The 21,032-nt window shown below is 44.0% G+C and overlaps 1 protein-coding gene across 3 annotated transcripts in view; it reads right to left on the reverse strand.

The window, feature by feature from the left end:
- The window catches only part of LOC119888958 (transcription factor COE3-like), a 195,996-nt gene that overhangs the window by 36,983 nt on the left and 137,981 nt on the right, over nt 1-21,032 (reverse strand). For all 3 annotated transcript variants that reach the window (XM_038699771.1, XM_038699770.1, XM_038699772.1), the window contains exon 11: nt 4,037-4,125. In XM_038699771.1, coding sequence (XP_038555699.1) covers nt 4,037-4,125 — 89 coding nt within the window. The remainder of the gene's footprint in view (nt 1-4,036; nt 4,126-21,032) is intronic.

Here is a 21,032-nt window from a genome sequence, read left to right on the forward strand (position 1 = left end):
TGCTGCTGGTCCCCAGCATGCTTACTGAACAGGTGAACAAGCTGAAATGTGAACAGGAAACGGACTTGGAGTTGTTGGATGCTAGGCTAGCAGTTTCCCTCTGCTTCCAGTCTTTGTGCTAAGCTAGGCTAAACAACACACCTGTTTCCCTACATAACAGAAAGTCAAAAATGTTTTGTAACGTGAGCAGCAAAGTTGGATCAGATCAGATAGAGATTAGATGACGTCTCCCCAAAGATTTATTTAAACTACTGGTTGTACTCTGAACAGAGCTCTTCTCAGGTCGACATTTCTGTTTTATAAATTAATTATGGATATATATATATATATCCATTTAATTTATTTAATATATATAATTTCATTCAAATATCTATATATATATAGAGAGAGATATATATATTAAATTAAATGGATATATCTCTCTCTCTCTCTCTCTCTATATATATATATATATATATATATATATATATATATATATATATATATAATATATATATATTATGGATCCCTACAGACGGAGATCCTTTCTGTTGAACTAGAAGTCGCACGATGTGACCACGATGAGCTAATGTTAGCTCGTTAGCTTCCTCGCTGTCGTTCTGATCTTACGAGCTTCTTTTTCTCCACATTATTGTGTTTGACAAAGATTCTCTTGTGATGGTGTCTTTGACTCGTGGCTCTAGTTTCTTCCTCCTGGTTTCCATATTCCATATTTTCCATATAGTGTTTCCTACACGCGCTCCTGCCTCGCCGCCGCACCCACAACCCTCCACCCGGCGCCCTGCGACGAATCAATCTGCTCTCTGTCGCGCCGCCTGTCCACAAACAAAAAGCCCGCCGGCCAAACATCTCTCTCCACCTGTCGCCCCCCGCTGAGCATCGGCAGGTGAAAACAAAGGAGAAGTGACAAGCCGCGTTAACCCGTCGCTGCTCGGTCACATGATCCGTTTCCTCGCCGACAGCTCGCCGCGTCCTCTCGCTGTGATTTTCTGTCTTGTCCAAAACGTCTGAGAGGAAAAAAACCAACAACTCTGCGGCCTTATTGAGTTTTCTTTTGAATAAATAAATATTTAAAGGCGGCGGGGGGGCGGGGGGGCTGACGTTCCACTCAGGCTGCAGATCAGGCCATCGAAGGGGCCCGACAATGTGTGCTCACTATTAGTATCAATTTACAAATAAACTGCTTTTTTGGTGACTGGATCTCCGATGTCAGATTTTGATAAATGGTTTCAATTTGGCAGCTGCTTTGGAGTGTCAGGGCCCATCTGACGCCCGCCGCCCGCCGCCGCCGCTCGCTGCCTCAAAGAATCTGCCTCAGTTAGCCTCGCAGGCGGCAGCAGCCAAAATAATCTCTTCATACTAACCAGGGCAGGTGTGTGTGTGTGTGTGTGGTGTGTGTGTGTGTGTGTGTGTGCATACAAATGTCTTTCTGAGGGTGAATATTGAAACCAGGATCCAGATTTCACTCCTGATGTTTGTCTCCACAGATCTGAGAGGAGCTTCCTGTGTGACGCTTTCCTTCGCCGCTGAAGCTGCTGCTGTTTAATAGATTTTTAAATGCGCTTTTCTTTCCTTTCAGGTTTCCTTTCATTTCACTTCAGATAAAAATCCACCTGCAGGGACTTTAAACTTCTTCACATTAAGCTGTAAACTCGACAACGGACCGTCGTCCAATTACTGATTCATTGTTAAAGAATCTAGTTTTGAAAGAAACCCAAAGATGTTCAGGTACCGAGATCCTCACAATTAAGAAGCCGGAGAATAAAAAAACTTAGCCGTTGATTGATGGGAGTGTTTCTCCCACTTTCACCCGAGCTGACAGTTTCACTGCTTTCACCTCTTTTACAGTTCGCTCATCTGTTGTCACTGAAAACACCTCGACTCCTTTCAGTGCTTCAAACTAGGACTGAACCAAAACCTTTTATTTGCTAAAATCAGTGAATGGACCCTGCCTGTATTTGGGTCAGGCCTTTAATTCCTCTCGCACAAAACTGAAACTACTATGTTTATTTATTTCAAACAGAATATTACTTGTATAAAAAATCCAATATCAAATACACGTCATTCATTAGATCTGACAGGCGGCTTCTGTGCTTTTATTCTGAAGGCAGCAGCGTAAGGAAAACAGCAGGCCGCAGGATGAGAGAAGTTAGCAGACCGAGAGCGACGGACTTCAGGATTCACAACTTGGATTCATTTTTATTAAAAAGCTGTTTAGGTTCTTCTGATGGGTGGAGCCTCACAGACTGAAGGAAGATAAATAATCAGGAACGGAAACATTCGGACTGAACGAGGCTTCAAAGGTGACGAGAGGCGGCACTTTTCTCTTGTACCTGGCAGGTTACAGCTGGAAATCTCTAAGAACGCTAACTTCGTGTTGATGTGTCCACATTGATCACATGTTTAAACATTAATATTTTGTATTAACGATCTGAGCAGCTTAGAAGCAGCTAAAGCGGCGACCCCGCGGGGTTTAAGAGCTTTTTAACTTCTATATAAAAAGCAGAGCAGGCGTCTAATGGAGACCTGCGTTAATTAGTCCGAATGTGTTTCCGCAGCAGGCGGCTGTTAACTGAAGTTTTACTGAAATCACAATTAGGCTTGGAATGTGCAATATTTATTAGAGGTGATATGTGTGTTAAAATATATATTTTTAAGTCAAACGTTGTCAGAGACGTCCTGCCTACCCATCACATGACTTAAGAAAACGCCTTAATGGCATTTAGGTATTTTTTTCAGCTCTGCTTACAGACAGTTTACTGCTTTCAGTGCTTAACCTTCGTCTGCTTTTCAGTTTCGTCCGTTTCATTAAGCCGCAGCTGAAACGTGCAGCTTCTTTCAGCTCTGTTAAACTCAAGTGTCTTTTCTGGTTCAGCGCAATGTTTTATTGTCTTTCAGTGGAATCTCATGTCGTTTTATAAAATTCAGTTAAAGAAATAAAAGAGTTTGGTTTGCTGAATCTTTAGGGCTCATTAAAACTGACGGTCAACAGATTTACAATGGCCCCGTGTTTGGAGTTCTGCTGTAAATCTAAGTAGTTCAAGTCCAGAGAAAAAAGTTAAAAGCAGCGTTAAAGTCACCAAAACTGACATTTTCAGATCTAAAATGAACAATTAAATGAAGCAGTTTTGTTTTGTATGAACAGGCTGTCGTGCTGCAGAATAACTTGAAGTAGTGAATCTAATGACCTAAACTTTGTCTTTACATTCTTTAGTAATTCTGCAGCAGTGGAAGGAAACTAAATGGAACAGCCTGTTACTCCACCCTCAGAAGCTTTATTTGGACTGTATTATATTTATTATTAATGAAGGCAGACGGAGCAGCTGGTCATCGTTTGATCCTACAGTGAAACAAAACTTCTTCATTTTTTCAAGTTTTGGTGACGGTGTTTTAACTTTGTACCATTTTTCACCGGACATACAAACTACAAACAGGAGGAGTTTTTAAAACTTCTGACCTGCAGTGAGTCTGTCCAGCAAGTCAAAACCCGGTGAACCAATCACCTCCCACCACCTGCACCATCGCCCTGACTCTCCGCCTCCATCAGGTCGTTTCCTAACATCATGGCCTCCCTCGCTGCGGCTCAGCCAGCGACTCGCTGGCTGAGCCGCAGCGACCTTCCTCCTCGCCAGTCGAGGGGGAAACAAAGCGCAGGCAGAGCAGCAGCAGCGGGGGCAGGATTTGCTCCCATAAACAGCTGTTTCCTGTTTGAAGCATCGGGAACAATCAGCCCGCTGGCAGCGAGGAGGCGCCGGCAGTGCCAAGAGTGTACCGAGCAGAACCAACAAATCCAATCAGGCAACTCGGCCCTGTGCACGCAGTGCAGGTGGTCTACGGCGTCCACAGAGGGACAAACAGCCACTTCTGCTTTAATTCAGCCTTTAATGTGGCTGTAAAACCTGATTAAAGCCTCAAGCAGGCCGATTAGCTGCAGCTCTGACTGACAGGTGCATTCTGGGATGTACCTGCCGCACAAAACAAAGTGACCCCCGACCTGACGCGTGCAGCGGTGACTTAATGAGTGGCGTCCACTGACCTTAGGTAACCTCTCGGGGTCCCCGGGGTGGCGAGGGATGACCTTCTGTAACCTCTGGAAGCCGTAGTCGATGGTCGGCTCGTTCAAGGCTGCAGGGCGGAACAGAGAGAGAGAGCGGCGGTTAGGACGACAGAGACAAATTCAACCCGACACCCAGACGAACACACGGCAGCACAGAAACACACGCCGACGTCAGAAGTTTGTGACGGCTTTCACGCTAAAATCAGTTTATTTCTGCAGAAGATCCTCAAACACAGTGACTCAAGATATTTGGAACCTCCATTAACAAAACAATCAGCCTCCAAACCCTGAACAGATAAAATACTGAGGACATAAACCCAAAATACCACAAAACAAGAAAAGAAATCAATAAGAAATCAAATTAAATCCATCAAAGAGTCCTGGCAGCGAGCTCATTCTTAGAAATCTCTGAAATTTGACACCTTGATGATTGTGAGGGAATTAATGAGCTCAAATGTTAGATCTATATTTTAGACACGTATGTAAAATGTGAGTCTCATGTTCCGGACTGAATTTCAACAGAATGAAAACTCACACGGTTTCAAACATCTTTAACAATAAAAGTGAACGTCTGAAAGCACACGTTCAAACCCAGCCTGTTTTTTATTTAGTTTCACTTTTTTTTTTTAATCAAGCCTCTGAACTTTGTGAAACTTCGAGATCTTCCCACGAGATTTCAAACATTTCAGAAAAATGTTTGTGGGGGTTAAATTGCAGTTAATTCAATCATGGATCCTCCAAGGACACATAGCACCAGGATCTCTGAGGTTTGTAGCCAAAACAACACGTTTTCTTTCAGACTTTATTTGAGAACATTAAGAAATATCCACATGCTACTTATAAAATCCTAAAAACACAAGCGGCTGAGCAAGAACTCTGCCGAAATACATAAAGACTGAAACTGAGTCTGCTGAGCCAAAAGGATAACCTCTGTTTTTTTAAACCTGGGCCCTGATTCCACACATGTTGGCGCTGAAATGACTCGTAGGAACAGAAGTTTTGCACCTGTGCAGGAGATGCACCGGCTGAATCATCTTCCTTCCTGTCACACAGAAAGAGCTTCTTGTTGCCAGCGACAGGCTCAGACTGTTACACCGGCGAGAGACTCCCGGTGACAAACCTTGGTTTTTAACAGGAAACTGAAGTCTCACTCTGAAGTCTCGTGAGAGGAGTAACGTTAGGAAGTCAAGTCTTGCTAGCAGCTCCTGTACGTACACAACAAACTCCTCGTTTCCATTCGGCGTCCTCCTGCAACGACTCGCCTCTCTAACTGTGCCGCTAAAGCATCTCCTTTGGGGTGTGACAATAAATCGATACAGTAATACATCGTTGTGCATTTTTCCATGATACTGTATCGATATTCCAGCCCATCATATTGATACATAATATTAATAAAAAACAAGACTTCGACGTTTAGCTCAATGCTAACATATAATGGAAATCTCCATTAACGTGCTAACAGACATTAGCATCGTGAAAATACAATCTTAACATAAACATTTTGCTTCACGCGCTGAACATCCTGACTGACATACTGTGCAGATAATCTAAGAGCTGCTAACTTCACTGGCTTGATCTGCTGCTTCTGCGCTCCACACTGACCAGCTACAGCAACCCCAAAGGGTCAAAACTCAAACCCAATATTCCCGGTGGCCTAAAAATACAGTTATCAGTAGGAAGAGAAAGGGCAGCACGACGCTGTGTCACTGAACAGTCATTAATATAATGTGATGTACAGATTAGACTCAAGCAATTTGTATTAGCAGGAAAAATTCAGTGAATTTGCCTTTTATGAACAAATATTTTGATAATCATTTTTCATAGTTGCTCTGTATAATCCAATAAATAGTAAACTTTTTCACGGGCATTTTGTATTTATAGTTACAATATCGTGATGTATCACTTTAGGATTATCAAGCGATATAATCGATTATCGCAGAATTTAGCCTTTGCTAAGCCCGCCCCCCTTAGTTACTGTTGCTAAGTCCGGCAAACTGTCTGCGCTGCCACTGTCTATTACTGCACTCCTCAGAGAAATATTGTCAAATGTATATAAGCGATCTCAGAAAGAAGCAGACAGTTTTGCAGTTGCATTAAACATTTTTTATTCTTATTTTATTCTGGCTGTCAAACTGATTCAGACTGACTCAAACTGACAGACTGACTCAAACTGATTCAGACTGACTCAAACTGACAGACTGACTCAAACTGATTCAGACTGACTCAAAATGACTCAAATTGACAGACTGACTCAAACTGATTCAGACTGACTCAAATTGACAGACTAACTCAAACTGATTCAGACTGACTCAAAATGACTCAAACTGATTCAGACTGACTCAAACTGATTCAGACTGACTCAAACTGATTCAGACTGACTCAAATTGACAGACTGACTCAAACTCATTCAGACTGACAGAATGACTCAAACTGATTCAGACTGACAGACTGACTCAAACTGATTCAGACTGACTCAAACTGACAGACTGACTCAAACTGATTCAGACTGACTCAAACTGATTCAGACTGACTCAAAATGACTCAAATTGACAGACTGACTCAAAATGACTCAAATTGACAGACTGACTCAAACTGATTCAGACTGACTCAAACTGATTCAGACTGACTCAAAATGACTCACATTGACAGACTGACTCAGACTGATTCAGACTGACTCAGACTGATTCAGACTGACTCAAACTGATTCAGACTGACTCAAACTGATTCAGACTGACTCAAATTGACAGACTGACTCAAACTGATTCAGACTGACTCAAACTGACAGACTGACTCAAACTGATTCAGACTGACTCAAACTGATTCAGACTGACTCAAACTGACAGACTGACTCAAACTGACTCAAACTGATTCAGACTGACTCAAATTGACAGACTGACTCAAACTGATTCAGACTGACTCAAACTGACTCAGAATGACTCAAATTGACAGACTGACTCAAACTGATTCAGACTGACTCAAATTGACAGACTGACTCAAATTGACAGACTGACTCAAACTGATTCAGACTGACTAAACTGACTCAAACTGATTCAGACTGACTCAAACTGACTCAGAATGACTCAAATTGACAGACTGACTCAAACTGATTCAGACTGACTCAAATTGACAGACTGACTCAAACTGATTCAGACTGACTCAAATTGACAGACTGACTCAAACTGATTCAGACTGACTCAAACTGACTCAAAATGACTCAAACTGACAGACTGACTCAAACTGATTCAGACTGACTCAAATTGACAGACTGACTCAAACTGATTCAGACTGACTCAAATTGACAGACTGACTCAAACTGATTCAGACTGACTCAAACTGATTCAGACTGACTCAAATTGACAGACTGACTCAAACTGATTCAGACTGACTCAAATTGATTCAGACGGACTCAAACTGACACAAAAAATGAAAGATAGAAGCTAAAGCATATAGTACAAGTGAACCACTGCATCCCCCGACGACTGAGATATGAAGGATCAACAGTGTTCCTGTACAGCTGCTTGGCCTCTGTTCATTATTACAGTCATTAAAAAGCAGAACAGCAGGACTTTATTACGTTACATTCAGTCTCTCTGGATAGCTGCTGTAAATATTACAAGATGCCGCAGGAACAGCGTTTGACCAGATCTGAGAAAAATACAGCCAAAAAAACCTGACTGACATACTGTGCAGATACTTAAAGTCCACATGTTTCCTGAGCTCTGTGTGGAATAAAAAAAGAGCTGCTAACTTCACTGGTTGAAAGTGTCGGACCTCAGTTAGAGAGAGTCCTATCCTGCACTGTGATTGGCCAGCTGTGTATCCGGGGCGTGGCTTTGGGTCAATTGATGTATCGTGATATTATTGTTATGGTGAGGTAAACTGTGGAAACAGCGCCCAGGTTTAAAGACACAGAATTGATCCTTTTAAGTGTGCTGGTGCAGGAAAAGTATAAATAGAAAATAAATTATATATAGAAAGTTGATTTCTGTTGGAAATGTATTTATTTATTATTAAATATATATTATATTCTAAAGATAGAGATAAAGGCCCTCTGCAGTTTGCTGGAATCAGAGAATTTGTCTTTAAAAAAATGACTGAAAACAATTAAATATTCAATTAATCACTGCAGATTTAAATGACGATTATCGATCTAGAACTGGAACAAACTGCAGAGGCCTATAATATATATATATATATATATAAATAAATACATTTCCAACAGAAATCAACTTTCTGTTTTTTTTGTTTCAACATACAGAAACTCACTCTTTCACACAGTCTGGGCTGTTCTACGGACTTTTGTCTTCTAATCTGATGACAGCGAGATGTTTTGTATTTCTTTTGAGAACAGATGCCTTCTTGCTCTCTGGCTCTCCCTTGGACAGGATCACATGTCTGCATGCGTCCAAGGCAGTAAATAAATGAAACCTGCAGTAAGTTAGAAAGTGAACGAGGTTTAGCGGCGAAGCGGACTCTTTCAGGACTAAACCGAAGCCTGTTTCACTGCTGCTGAAAAAGAAGGTCCGACCTCTCGCTGATCTTCAGCTTCACTCTGTTGGTTCGTATTAACAGCGAACACTAACAGAGAGAGAGAGCGAGCAGCGTCACATGATCTCTCTCTCTCTTATCGTCCTGCTGTTTATTAAGTGTGAGACCTCACACTCCATCTGTCCTGCTCGCTCTGCCTTTTCACCGCTAATTCAATCCAACCTTCCCTCCCTGTTCTTTTCTTTTCTCCCCTCCACTCATTCACCTCCACAAACAATCTGCCTTCCTCCTCCTCCTCCTCCTCCTCCTCCTCCTCCTGCTCTCCATACGCAGCAGCAGAGCTGGAGAAACACCCGGAAATGAGTTCGGGGAGATACTTCTCCATAATCAAGCCCATTAATCATAAAAGGCTGTCAAATTTGACTTTGGGGACAATTTGTCAGCCGATCTTGCCCACTCCGCTTTTGTCACCGTTGGCTCTTGTATTCTGTAAGGATGATTGACACACCAAATGCTGGCGAGTAGAATAGCTAGTTTGCGCTAATATGCATAACCGCGGCTTTCATGAATAAGAATAAGGCAGCTATAGGCAGCACAGAGGGGTCTCCTTCAAAGGGCCCCGCCGCCGTTTGTCGCCGGCGCTCCAAATAGATGTTATTACCATTATAACAATATTTGTTTTCTTTCCCGGGGAATGGGCGACGGCGAGCTGCTAAATCAAATTTGTAGGAGCCCGTTTCAAGCGGCGGCAGAGGAGAAAAGGGGCTTTCAGGCTGCGACCGGGGTGGGGATGATATCTGAAGGGTGACGTGGCCCTCGCCGCAGGGGCTGCCATGTTGGATTTCTTGCCTCCCCGCCTCCCTGAGAGGAAGCAGAGAACAGAATCTATTACCTCCGCCCGCCGCGAATGAAAGAGGGATTTCATTGTTGGATCCCAGAGAGACTTTTTGGGGGGATGCAGAGCAGCAGAGGATGAATGGAGATAATGCGTCGGGGCGACATGAGCAGCAATCAGCCGCGAGTCCCAAACCGGATTGCCTCTCGACGCCGCGTACATACATCCCAACTTATAAAACAAGTGAAAGGCACTATGGGAAATGCTGCAATTGAATAAAAAACCCATTTACACTCAGAGAGAGAGAGAGAGAGAGAGAGAGAGAGAGAGAGAGAGAGAGAGAGAGAGAGCTGTGGTGTTTAACTCTTCATCTGCATCAGGAGAGGAAACGTTTCTGAGCCGTGACCTCGAGGCCTCCGAGCAAATCTGCCGCAGTATTTCTGTGTGTACTTTATATATTACTTGTTGTCATCGTGTCCTTCTGCTTCCGGCTGTGCACACATCTGTCCTCTGTTTCTCTGCTGAGCGCCTCAGGCTGTGAAGTGAAAGAGCGTCATTTACGGTGGCTGCGGTTCTAAACTGTGGTTAAGTTTTGGTCGGGCAGCACAAACACAAATAAAGAGCGGTGGCTGGACTACAGACCTTCCACCAGCCCGAGCTCGCAGTACGTCACGCTCGTACTGAGCCAGCAGGTGGGGAGGTGTCTCCCCAACATTCAGGAAAATAACTGGCCTCTGTTTCTGACTCCACATGAAACTGCAGTTTTATGCTGACTTGTCCTTTGTGGCTGTGGAGTACACAGCGTGCTGCAGGGTCTCAAATCAAACACGCATGTTTTTAGTCTCTTGTTTGTAGTAAATCTGTTTTATTTCCGTTTCTACGTTTTGTATTTTGTATCTTGCATTGTGAACATGTATTTTACTTTACTGTGATGTTATGTGTCCTTTTTTATCCTGTGCTCATCCTTCGTAAAGCACTTTGTACTTTTCTTTGTGCTATATAAATAAAGTTATTATTATTATTATGTGGTGCGCTTACAGGAAAGGACAATATGTTTAATGTTGATCTGTAACCCGGCAGATCGTCGTCACCAGCGTTTGACCGGCTCAGTGCTTCCCACAGGATGACAGTGTAACTGTGGCGAGGAGGGGAAGGCGCTGCAAACCGTGACGTCACATCACGATCACATGACATTATGGCCCTTTCAGATCGGAAGTGATTTCGCTGGCCGCGGGGTTGCGTTTTGCTCGGCGCAGCAACAAACCGCTGTGGCGTGAACCTTTGAAAATAATGGGTTCCACAGCGTAGCAGTGCGGTCGCAGAAGCAAGGCGGCGGCAGGCGCCAAGTCCGGCGCCCACAGCTGCTTTTCTCTGGCTGCACAAAGTTGGAACCACCTTGTTCTAAGACGGAAAGACAGACATTGCGCTGCAATCAAAAAGGATTTTAATACAGTGGGTCGGCAAATTTACTTTGGCGGCTGTTAATCTGCCTGGGCGTGGCGCCCAAGTACAGCCTCTGTGTGGGAAACACTGCGGCTTGTAAGCTCACTTGACTTAAAGTACTTACACTTTACAGGTCAGTGGTCGCTAACCTTCTGCTACGTGGCCAAGATGGCGACCGCTGAGGGTGAGAACACACTTGTGCACCCTGAATAGCGAGCGTGAGTACAGAAGGACGCGAGTTGCGACGCGGCGTCTGTAACAACTGATCAACTCTAATTAAGGTTCTTTAATTAACATGTGAAGATGCTGAAGAGACGCCACGTTTTTAAGGGACACATTTTCCCAAATTTCAACCTCAACAAACTTCAGTAGTCTCAGAAATGAGGCTCTGTGGCTAATTTGTTCCCGCATGCTGCTGGGATTCAAGCCGACAACCTTCCGAATCAGAAAGCCAGCTGACGCTTCCTTCTGCTCATCATCATCAGAGGAAGAGAAGAAGATCGCAGATGGAGAAAGAAACAGAGGCTTTTAATGAACCTCTGGACTGGCGGCTCTGAGCCCCCCCCCGTAGAAATTAAACCCATTACTTCCCCTTATTAAAATCTCGCCGCACTTTGACCCCAGCGCCCCATTGGCTGCCTGCAGGGCCCCGCGCTCCTCCCAGCCAATCGATACCGACTGCCTCCCTGCAAAGAGCCCGAGTAATTGGAGAGCGGCGGCTGGCAGCGCGAACCCTGACCCCCCCCCCCCTCGCATTACACCGCCCATATGAAGACAGATTGCCTGATTTAGTGTAAACATATGCTGCAATTCCAGGCATCAGTGCCACTTTCTCCATCGTAATTTGTATTGATTTTTCTCTCTCTTTTTTCCTGCGCGGCCGTCGTTTCTCCTGCTGTCTGATGTTTTTTATAAATCAGAAAAGGAGGAGAGGAAGATAATTCAGAGGTGAGAGAGGAGAGGAGAGGGATTCTTTATATATTTAATCGAGTATTTATCGCTCCCTGTGTTTGCTTTGTTCCCCCTCTCTCTCTCTCTGCTCGCTGTGAAAGTGATCAAACGGTTGGTTGGCGTCCTGCTGATCGGGGCGCTCTGTTATTAGGCGACTAAGTGACTGAGGAGAGGAAGAAGAAGAAAGGGGGGAGGCGGGTTACGTGCTAAACTAATTTCTTGACAGCAGATTTGTGGCGTCGGCGGAGACGCGGCGAACAGCAGCTTAGAGCTGTGAATCTTTACACCTTCATGAGACGTTCACTTCCTCCTGCTGCAAAAACACGCGTGGAAACTGGAACATGTGCAGACGGGTCGCTGATCCGAGAGGCTCGATTAATAATATCTAAATAATCAGAACGGACGTTTAGCAGCCAGTGTGGCATATATTAAATATTCTTTTAGACGCAGAGAAACCAGACGGCATGAGGAGAGAAAGGGAACAACAGAAGTGGAATAAAATCCATGACATAAAAATGGGCAGGAGGACGTAGGAGTACTGAGAGAGTAGTAGTAGGTGTCGTATCAGCACCAGTCACGAGTCCACTTGTTTTTACCACCGTGAGAAACTGCATTTCGTTCAACACTAACGATTGATGAATCTGCAGATCATCAGCTGTCGATCAGTGTTTCCTAAAGCCCGAGGTGACGTCCTCAGACCTCATGTTTGCTCCGCAACTCAAATATGTTCAGTCTACTGTCACAAACCAGAAAATAATCACATTTAAGAAGAAGAAATGACTCAAAACAATTAAATATTCAATTAATCACTGCAGATCTAAATGACGATTATCGATCTTGAACTTGAACAAACTGCAGAGGGTCTTTATCTCTATCTTTAGATACCTAAAAAAAAGAATCAGTTACAACAACAATCTTCAGTCACAGCTTAATACTTTTTCTTGATTTTTTACTTTTCTGTCAATTTCCCAACATGGATATCTTCATTTAGTTTAATTAAATACCCATTATGTGTATTTTTTAAATTGTAGAATTGCTAAAAACCTCAAATTCCCGGAAGAAATACACAGGACAAGTACTCAGCTAAGGCTCTAACAAGTACCAGAAGTACAGATGGTAGTAGTGCAGAACAGAAAACGCAGTATTAGTAGTACTTGCAGTACAGTTAGTAGTAATAATAAAGTATCTCATGCGTCTAACCGTTCTTTCAAAATAAAAGCAGGTTAAACATTTTAAAACGGGCCCAAAGCTCTGGCCACTTTCCCAGGAGTCTTTGCTGTCCAAACCCATTAACAAAGGCCCAGGTTGACCAATCGCAGCGCCCGTCCAACGCCAGTTCCCATGGTAACGCCTGGCTTCTCTCACACAGTCAGGCCCCCGAAAAAGTCAAACAGCCCACCTCTGAGGTGTCAGAGGTCAAACCAGGGTCACGCCGACGTCACCGGAGCGCCAGAGTGAGACGAGACAGACGTGAAACCAGCGGCACCGCGGCGTCTGAACCCTGAACCCTGAAATCCAGAATGAAAATACTACCAGTCCTCATCCCAGGGCGTTGTTTTTATACGTGAAGGGCTCTGCGGTCAAGTTAGCAAGAACAAATGTTCAGTTAGACTTTCAAAATAAAACCAGCGATGAACGTTGTGAAACGTTGCGGTTTGGTTAGATTTAGGAAAAGTGGTTTGGGGTAAAATAACTGTTACTTCCACGTGACTTAGGGCTGGGCGATACGGCCAAATATGTTACCACGATAAAAAGTTTCATATCTTTCGATATCGATAATTATCAGATCGTTTCTTTCAAGTTTAAAGGCAGATTTTTGCTCCTGAGTGAAAGTTGAAGAAAACTTATGGTAGAACATTCAGAACTATTATGATAAAATCTTTGTTAACATATATGCACAAATAAAAATAAGTAAAAGATTTGTTCAGTCCTTTTTCCTCCACAAAATAAACATCTTTATAAAAACATGAAGTTCAAATTCAAACTGGAACAATCTGCAGCCGACATGTTTCTGGATTTGTTTCTGGTTTTGGAGAGAGAATAAATCGTCCTTCTGTCGGAGCTCAGTTAGAGAGAGTCCTATACTGCGCTGTGATTGGCCAGCTGCGTATTCGGGGCGTGGCTTAGCGAAGGGTCAATTCAGCAGTACATTGTCCAGTTTCCCTGACAGCGGCGTCTTTATTCCCTCGACTCTCCCGAGGGTGCAGGCGAAAACGTAGCAGACGCACTGAGTTTGTGGATGTAGCCACGGACGCTACACAGTGCTAAGTGCTATTTTTAAGAGCCAGGATGTTGGCGGCGCTCTTGGTCCTGCTTCACTTTCTGTGTGCTGTTTGCAGATTTTCTGCACTGGATTGCTGCCTAACACAAGATAATAATAACAACAACACATTTTATTTTTAATGCACTTTACATTTACAGGTAAGATCATCACAGAAAGGTGAAAACATCAGTGTAAAATAGTGAAAGGTTCATTAAAACTCCTGAGCTGTGCTAAAAAGAAGAGCTTTGTATTCAGTCCTGGCAGAAACAGGAGGCCCGTGCAGTGATGGAGGATGGGTGTGATGTGGTCGTACTCCGGCGCTGGTCTGAACACACTGCGGTCTCTGCAGACTCGTGTTAGGATCCGTGCGGTAATTTGATAACACGCACGCATAGATGGATTCTTTCTCTAACCTGAAGAGCAGGTGAGGCTCACCTGTCCTGTGTCTCGCTCGCTGACTCTTCCTCTGATGGCGGCTCCGAGGATCAGCGCTCCGGAGGGAGGACGCAGGATTGCTGGAACATCTCTGCAGGCTCATTACCCCGCTCACATCAGCTCCCACGATTCCACGGGCCTCCGTGCTTCAGAGGAGCATGTATACATCCACTAAGCCTCTGTTTACATCCTCCTCCTCGCCACTGTTTACATTTATTTATCTCTCGCTATTTTTCATTTGCCGAGTGGGAATCTGTTTTTCTATGCCGCCGCTTTGTACATATTTACCGACCGGAGATGAAATATGCACTTTGGGGGGATCCCTGCTCACCTTTACCTTTTTGTTCTGCGGTGATGTCCCTGTCGAAGGCGCAGTCATGTCCCGATGAGGGACTTTATCTGCCGCCGCTCTCCGCATGGCTTCCTCCTGTATTACACTCATCATTTCAAATAGACTCCATATTCCACATGAAACACGGCGCTGAGTGGCGTCTCCCCCGACGCACCCGCCGCACATTTCGAGACGCCTCTCCATCCCAGAGCGACATGTGCCGCAATTTCCCATCTTCCCCGGCTGCATGATTGATGCAGGTCAGCGCGGCGTTTGGCCTCGCTGCCCGCAGATCGCCACCGCTGATGATCCCTCACTTCATTTACCGGGGGAGGGGGGGCTGACAGATGCACAACACGCTGAGCCTTAAGTGGACGGGGCTGATTTGTTTTGCTGCTTGTCAAGTGGCCAACTGGCGTCAGCTGGTGGCGGCGGCGGGGGGGGGATAACACCCTGGATGCATCCTTTCACCGGCTTATTGATCTGCTGTTTTATTCCTCCGACTTTCGAATCATCACTCAGAGACACAGACAGAAAGAAGAGCTGCTGCGTTTTATGATTCATTTAGAGATTTATCCTCAACCAGAACCCAGAAACCAGAAACCAGAAACCAGAACCCAGAAACCAGAACCCAGAAACCAGAACCCAGAACCCAGAAACCAGAACCCAGAAACCAGAAACCAGAAACCAGAACCCAGAAACCAGAACCCAGAACCCAGAACCCAGAAACCAGAAACCAGAACCCAGAAACCAGAACCCAGAAACCAGAAACCAGAACCCAGAAACCAGAAACCAGGTCCTGACCCTGACAAGGTTTTAAAGAAAAGAGCTCGTGAGATTCTGTATTTTTATTCTTCTGATCAAATCTCATGTTCTAACCGGACGCCCGTCAGCCCGTCTCTCAGGCCTCGCAGCTCCGAGCCAGGACTTTACTGCGACGCGAGGTACCTCGTGTGCGGACTGAAGCTGGAAGGAGGAGTCCGGTTCATTACGGCCCCCGGTCTTAGAATGAGCCGCGGGTAAAGCTTAACCTCGGCACGGCGCTCTCTTTGGCTGCACACAAAAAATGGATCTCAGAAATCTGAACTGTCAACAGTCAATGAAGCTGTGGATTACATGTAGGTGTGTCTGTCACTGCCGCGTGTGGACGTAGTTTACTTTATTTTATTTGAACCTGTGCTGAACTGTCTCTTGTCCACGGCTTGTTGAAGACATTCTGTCTCAACGGGACTTTTCCTGGTGAAACAAAAACATTTAAAAAAGAAGACGTAAATCTTTAAAAACACCTCAAAGTTAAATAAAGTGATTTCATCAAACAGCCGCTTGCTAGTCAGGTGGTTTGGCCCTGGGTTTTGTCTCTCAGGCCACCCTGCCTCACTAGGCGGACGTGGACGTCGTCGTGTCTGTATGAAGCCTGAGAGGAGGATCTGAGGGCAGCGCCTCCTCCTCTGAATGACGTTTGGGTACAATAATAATAATAGTTTTTATGTACATGGGCTGGTGATGGAGCAGTGGAAAAGACACATGCCTTTGGGGGTGAGAGACCCGGGTTGGATTCCCTGATGTGTCCCTGAGGAAGACAGAGACACATGAAGGCAAACTGACTGATCTGAGGTCAGGATTTGGAGATTCGAGGGAACAAACGATCAGAATCGTCCCTCCTGACAGCTGGCAGGTGTTTCCAGAACTGCAGGTAACCTCGTCTCGTCTTGTCTGGGGAGCGACGCGCTCTCCTTCCTCGCTCTGTAACCCAGATGAATGCCTCGCCGCCTGTCGTCCCGCGGCTCTTCGGGGACCGGAGTGACAGAAGAACACCCACTCCCCTTCTGCTTCCTCCTCCGAGGGCCGCCGCTGACGCAACGGCCTCTGTGATGAGAGCGAACGTCCGCCCAGATCCAGCATGTTAATCAGTGAATAATTACCTCCTCGTGATTAGAGGAGAGTGCCTCAAAGAAATAGGCCCCCCCACCTGAGAAGTTATTATTTTCTGGAGTCGCGGCCGAAAGAGCCCCCGCAGAAACAGCTAATTACCCGACATTAGTTCCACAGGTGCCGCTGTGCTCTTTGATATCTGAGACGTGGTGCGTCTCTGCTGAGGGCGGAGGAACTCCCCCGGCGGAGGGCACACTTCTGCTGTCTATTAAAAGACGAAGCAAGAGGCGAGATCAAAGTCGCGTTGTTTCATTACCGCCGTGTGATAACCGGCGAGCGACTGAGAGACGCATTCCGACGCCACGTTCAAGACGTTTAACCCCCTCAGAGTTTAGCTGAAGGAAGGTCCTCCTCGCTTTCTGTCCTGCGCTGATTAAACTCTGCTCGTCCCAGCTGCCTTCAGTTATTACCCTGCACTTAAAGCAATAAGCTTAATGAGCCGGTGATTGGGGACTTTTTATTTTTGCCCTGGGTTTTACCTCTCAGGCTACATACAGGCGGCGGAGGTGGCAGAGAAGGACCAGACACTTCACCTGCACGTTTCTGGGGTAAAATATTCTCCTGAACAATAAAACAGAGCAGAAAATCCCATCTGTCTCAACAAAACATAAAAGTGCCACATGAACATTTAAGACAAAAGTGCTAACAAGAAACGGCCGAGACGACAAGTTCAGAACAATGTACTTATACTTCAGTGCTCCGCATTAAACAGTGCGCAGATTAAAACACTGAGTGCAGTTGGAATAAAAGACCAGAGTCTAAAACTGAGGAAATAAAAGACAAAACTGTCTGTTTAAGCTGTGAAGAACTGAACATTAATCAAAATTAAGGCAGTAAAAAGCTGTTTTTGTGAAGATTTCCCAACAAAGATGAGTTCAAGTTGAATAACAGCACCAATAATAACCTCATCAGACTGTCGGGGGAGACGGGATGCAGAATTTCTATTTTTTATTTATTTGTTTGTTAGTTATTATTTTAGTCGTTGAAACACCTGGACTTTGAAACCAATCCTGCAGGTAAATCTTTAAAAACACCTCACTGCACATATTTGTTGTTAATTGTTAATCTTTGTTGTTCTATATTTTGTTATATTTTTGTCAATTATATATTTATGGACACAATATCCTCACATGTAAATATCTGCCACGTTGTTCTTTCTCTGCAAATAGATATTTTTCTCTATTTTCTTAAATAACCTGCATCTGTTTATTATATATTCATATATTTCTACATTTATTTATGTCAGCTGTGTGTTTGTTAGCACCTCATCACCAAAGCTAATTCCTCGTATGTGTAAAAACTACTTGGCTCCTTCTGAATTTGACTGAAGTTTCCTCAAACTCGTCTGGGTGGTTTCGCCTCTCAGTCTGATAATAATCCTAATAACAGAATCTATGTTTTTATGCACAGTAATGTTTCCTAAAACATCAGTTATAGAAAAGTTTAGGATGCAAACTGTCAGAATCAACTGTCCTGTAATATTTATATTATTATCTAATTATTTTTGTTGTTGAGGCCCCTGAACGCCCTCTGAAACCAGTCCTGCTCCCCCCCCCTCACACCTCCCTCTGGAAAGGCCCGGGCTTCGCGGCGGTCGGGGCCAGCGCTGCCTGTCAATCACAGTTTAAAGTTCATGAAATTTCTATGAGCATCGATCGCAGCCGAGGCGAGCGGAGGGGGGAGGTGCGGGGGGGGGGGGGGGAGGGCGTTAGTGACTCCACTGATTGATCAGGTGTCTCTGATTTTCTCTCCTCTCCGCTGTGAACACTGACGTGCTGTGAACCGAGGCTGCAGAAATAACACAGGTGCGACTCTGCTTTCAAGCGCAGGTGTGACGGTTTCCATCGCAGGTGACGCCTGAAAGACTTTCTTTTAAAAGGTGCGTCCGTGTTTTCTGAGGCGTCAGACAGATGCTGAGCTTTCAACACGCCGTCTGGAACGAAGAGGATGTCGGGACTCATCTTCATTCTGATTATAAAGTTCAACAAGACAGCAGCTCAGAAACAGAAGGCCAGACACCAGAAACTGTTCTTCTCTTAATGTTTTCCACATTATGTGTCAAAACAAAACATCCTTCCACAGATTATTTAAAATATCAGGACATGGTGGAAAACTCCCATCGCAGGTCCACAGAGCCTGAATGTGCAGAATTAAATCCCAAACGTTGGGCTGGACAATAAAACAACAACAATTATTATGGTTGATACTTGGATGGGCGGAGCCTGATTCAACTGTCGAATCTTTGCAGTGGCGTGATGAAAGTAGGATCATCGCATTTATAGCAGATCAACGTCTCTTCTTACACAGAACTACTGTAAGTTAGTATCCAGTACATTATGATTTAAATTTCAACATATAATGCTGTAAAGAAAAATGTGAAAAGAAAGAAGCTTTTAATAAATCTTGACGTGCACGCCGTGCGGCCGACAACGGCGTGCACGTCGCGGTGCTGCACGAGACAGATTGATGGCGGCGAGCGGAGAGAAAAGTCAACAATAAGCCTCAGTCTGTCCAGTTTAACTTACAGTGAGTAATGAACTGAGACGGCAAGATTAAAGCGGAGCGGATTCTTTTTATCAAGATGTTGATTTTGTTGAGGAAAAAGGGCTGAAAAAAGCTTTTACTTAATTTTACTCTTATTTGTTTACTGTTATTTGTTTATCATGATAGTTCTGAATGTTCTGCCTCAGATTTGCTAAGTGATCCTCTGTTTGGCATCAAATGTCGACCATAAAGAGTTTAAAACCAAAATTAACCATCAGGTTTCTTCAATTTTCCCTCAGGAGCAGAAATCAGCCTGAAACTCGAATGAAATAACGATCTGATGCTTATCGTGATAATTATCGATATCGAAAGATATGAAACTTTTTATCGTGGTAACATTTGTGGCCGTATCGTCCGGCCCTAATCAAACCCAGAGACTTCCTGTTTTTATATTCTAATCTTAAAAAGCAGCAGAAACTGACACGTTTCTTCGTGAACCTCCCTGAGCACTTGGTGTTTAAACAGGAAGTGAAACCTCACACCTAAATGCACGAGTGTCCGCACGCTTTTGGCCGAACAGCGTACAGTTCTGCCACTCTGCGAAGTATTCAGATCCTTTAATGTACTAATACCTCGCTGTAAAAATACCCTGTAACAAGTAAAAGTACTGTATTAAAAAAGTAAAAGTATGTGAGTATAATCAGGAAAACGTACTAAAGTATTAAAAATACTCAATGCAGAAGGAAAAATGTGACAGTATTTATATTATTATAGCTCATTAATTAATGTAGTTGTTGAGGTTGAACTATTTTATCATTATAGATTAATCTGCATTAATCGATTGATTAGTTTATAAGTCACAATTGTGACACCTTCAGTTAGTAGATCGATGGATTAGTCGTCAAACTATTTTGATCATCAATTTATCTTTTTGAGTAATTTCTCTAAAAAATTAAATCTCAAATGTGAATATTTTCTGGTTTCTTGCCTCTGTGACAGGAAACTGAAACCTTTGAGGACATTTTTCACTAGTTTTTGATTAATCGTGAAAATGATCGACAGATTGATCCTGATAGTTGCAGCCTTAATGCAAAATGCTTGTTCTGTCAGTCCAAACCTCAAAATGATGAAAAATACATTCAAATAATTAAAAGGAAAAGCAGCAAATGTTGACGTGTGAAAAATGACGATCATCAAAACATTTAAATGTCTATCATCTAATTTACCAGCTGTAGAAACTGTTGGAGTTTCATTTATAACTAAACATCAGATTTTATAAACTCTGACTTTGTAAAGTAACTGAAGCTGTCAGATAAATGTGGTGAAGTAATAAAAAGTCCAACATCTCTCAAGTAAAAAGAAAAATACTCAAGTAAAGTACAAGTACCTCTAATCTGCAGTACTTCAGTAAATGTAAAACCCAAAGATACAAGTTTTCAGACTTAAACACTCCGATGTGACTAAAAGGACTAAAAGGAATCCTGTAAATACTTTAATTCTGACGTCGGCCTGAAACTAAAATATCCCAACGATAAAACTGGACTTTAGATTTGAGCGCAGGCAGCACTTCTCCCACAGCTGGAAACACGCCTCCATCAAACCAACTCTTTGTCTGGCTGAAACTTGTCGCGTTGAATAAATCCAATAAACCCGTGAACGTTCGTCCGCTCGCCGTTTCCTCTCTGTAGGTCGACGCTGAGCCGGCTGCGCTTAATCGCCGCCATGTGTTACTGTGACAGTAATTAAACAATAAAAATTCAGAAGTCAATTAGTGAGATTCATGTGTGTCGAGGACAAACACACACACAGGGGG

This window comes from Micropterus salmoides, unplaced genomic scaffold (assembly GCF_014851395.1).
Source record: "Micropterus salmoides isolate LMB-PRFRI ecotype aquatic unplaced genomic scaffold, ASM1485139v1 Ms_hic_scaffold_5, whole genome shotgun sequence".
Lineage (NCBI taxonomy): Eukaryota > Metazoa > Chordata > Actinopteri > Centrarchiformes > Centrarchidae > Micropterus > Micropterus salmoides.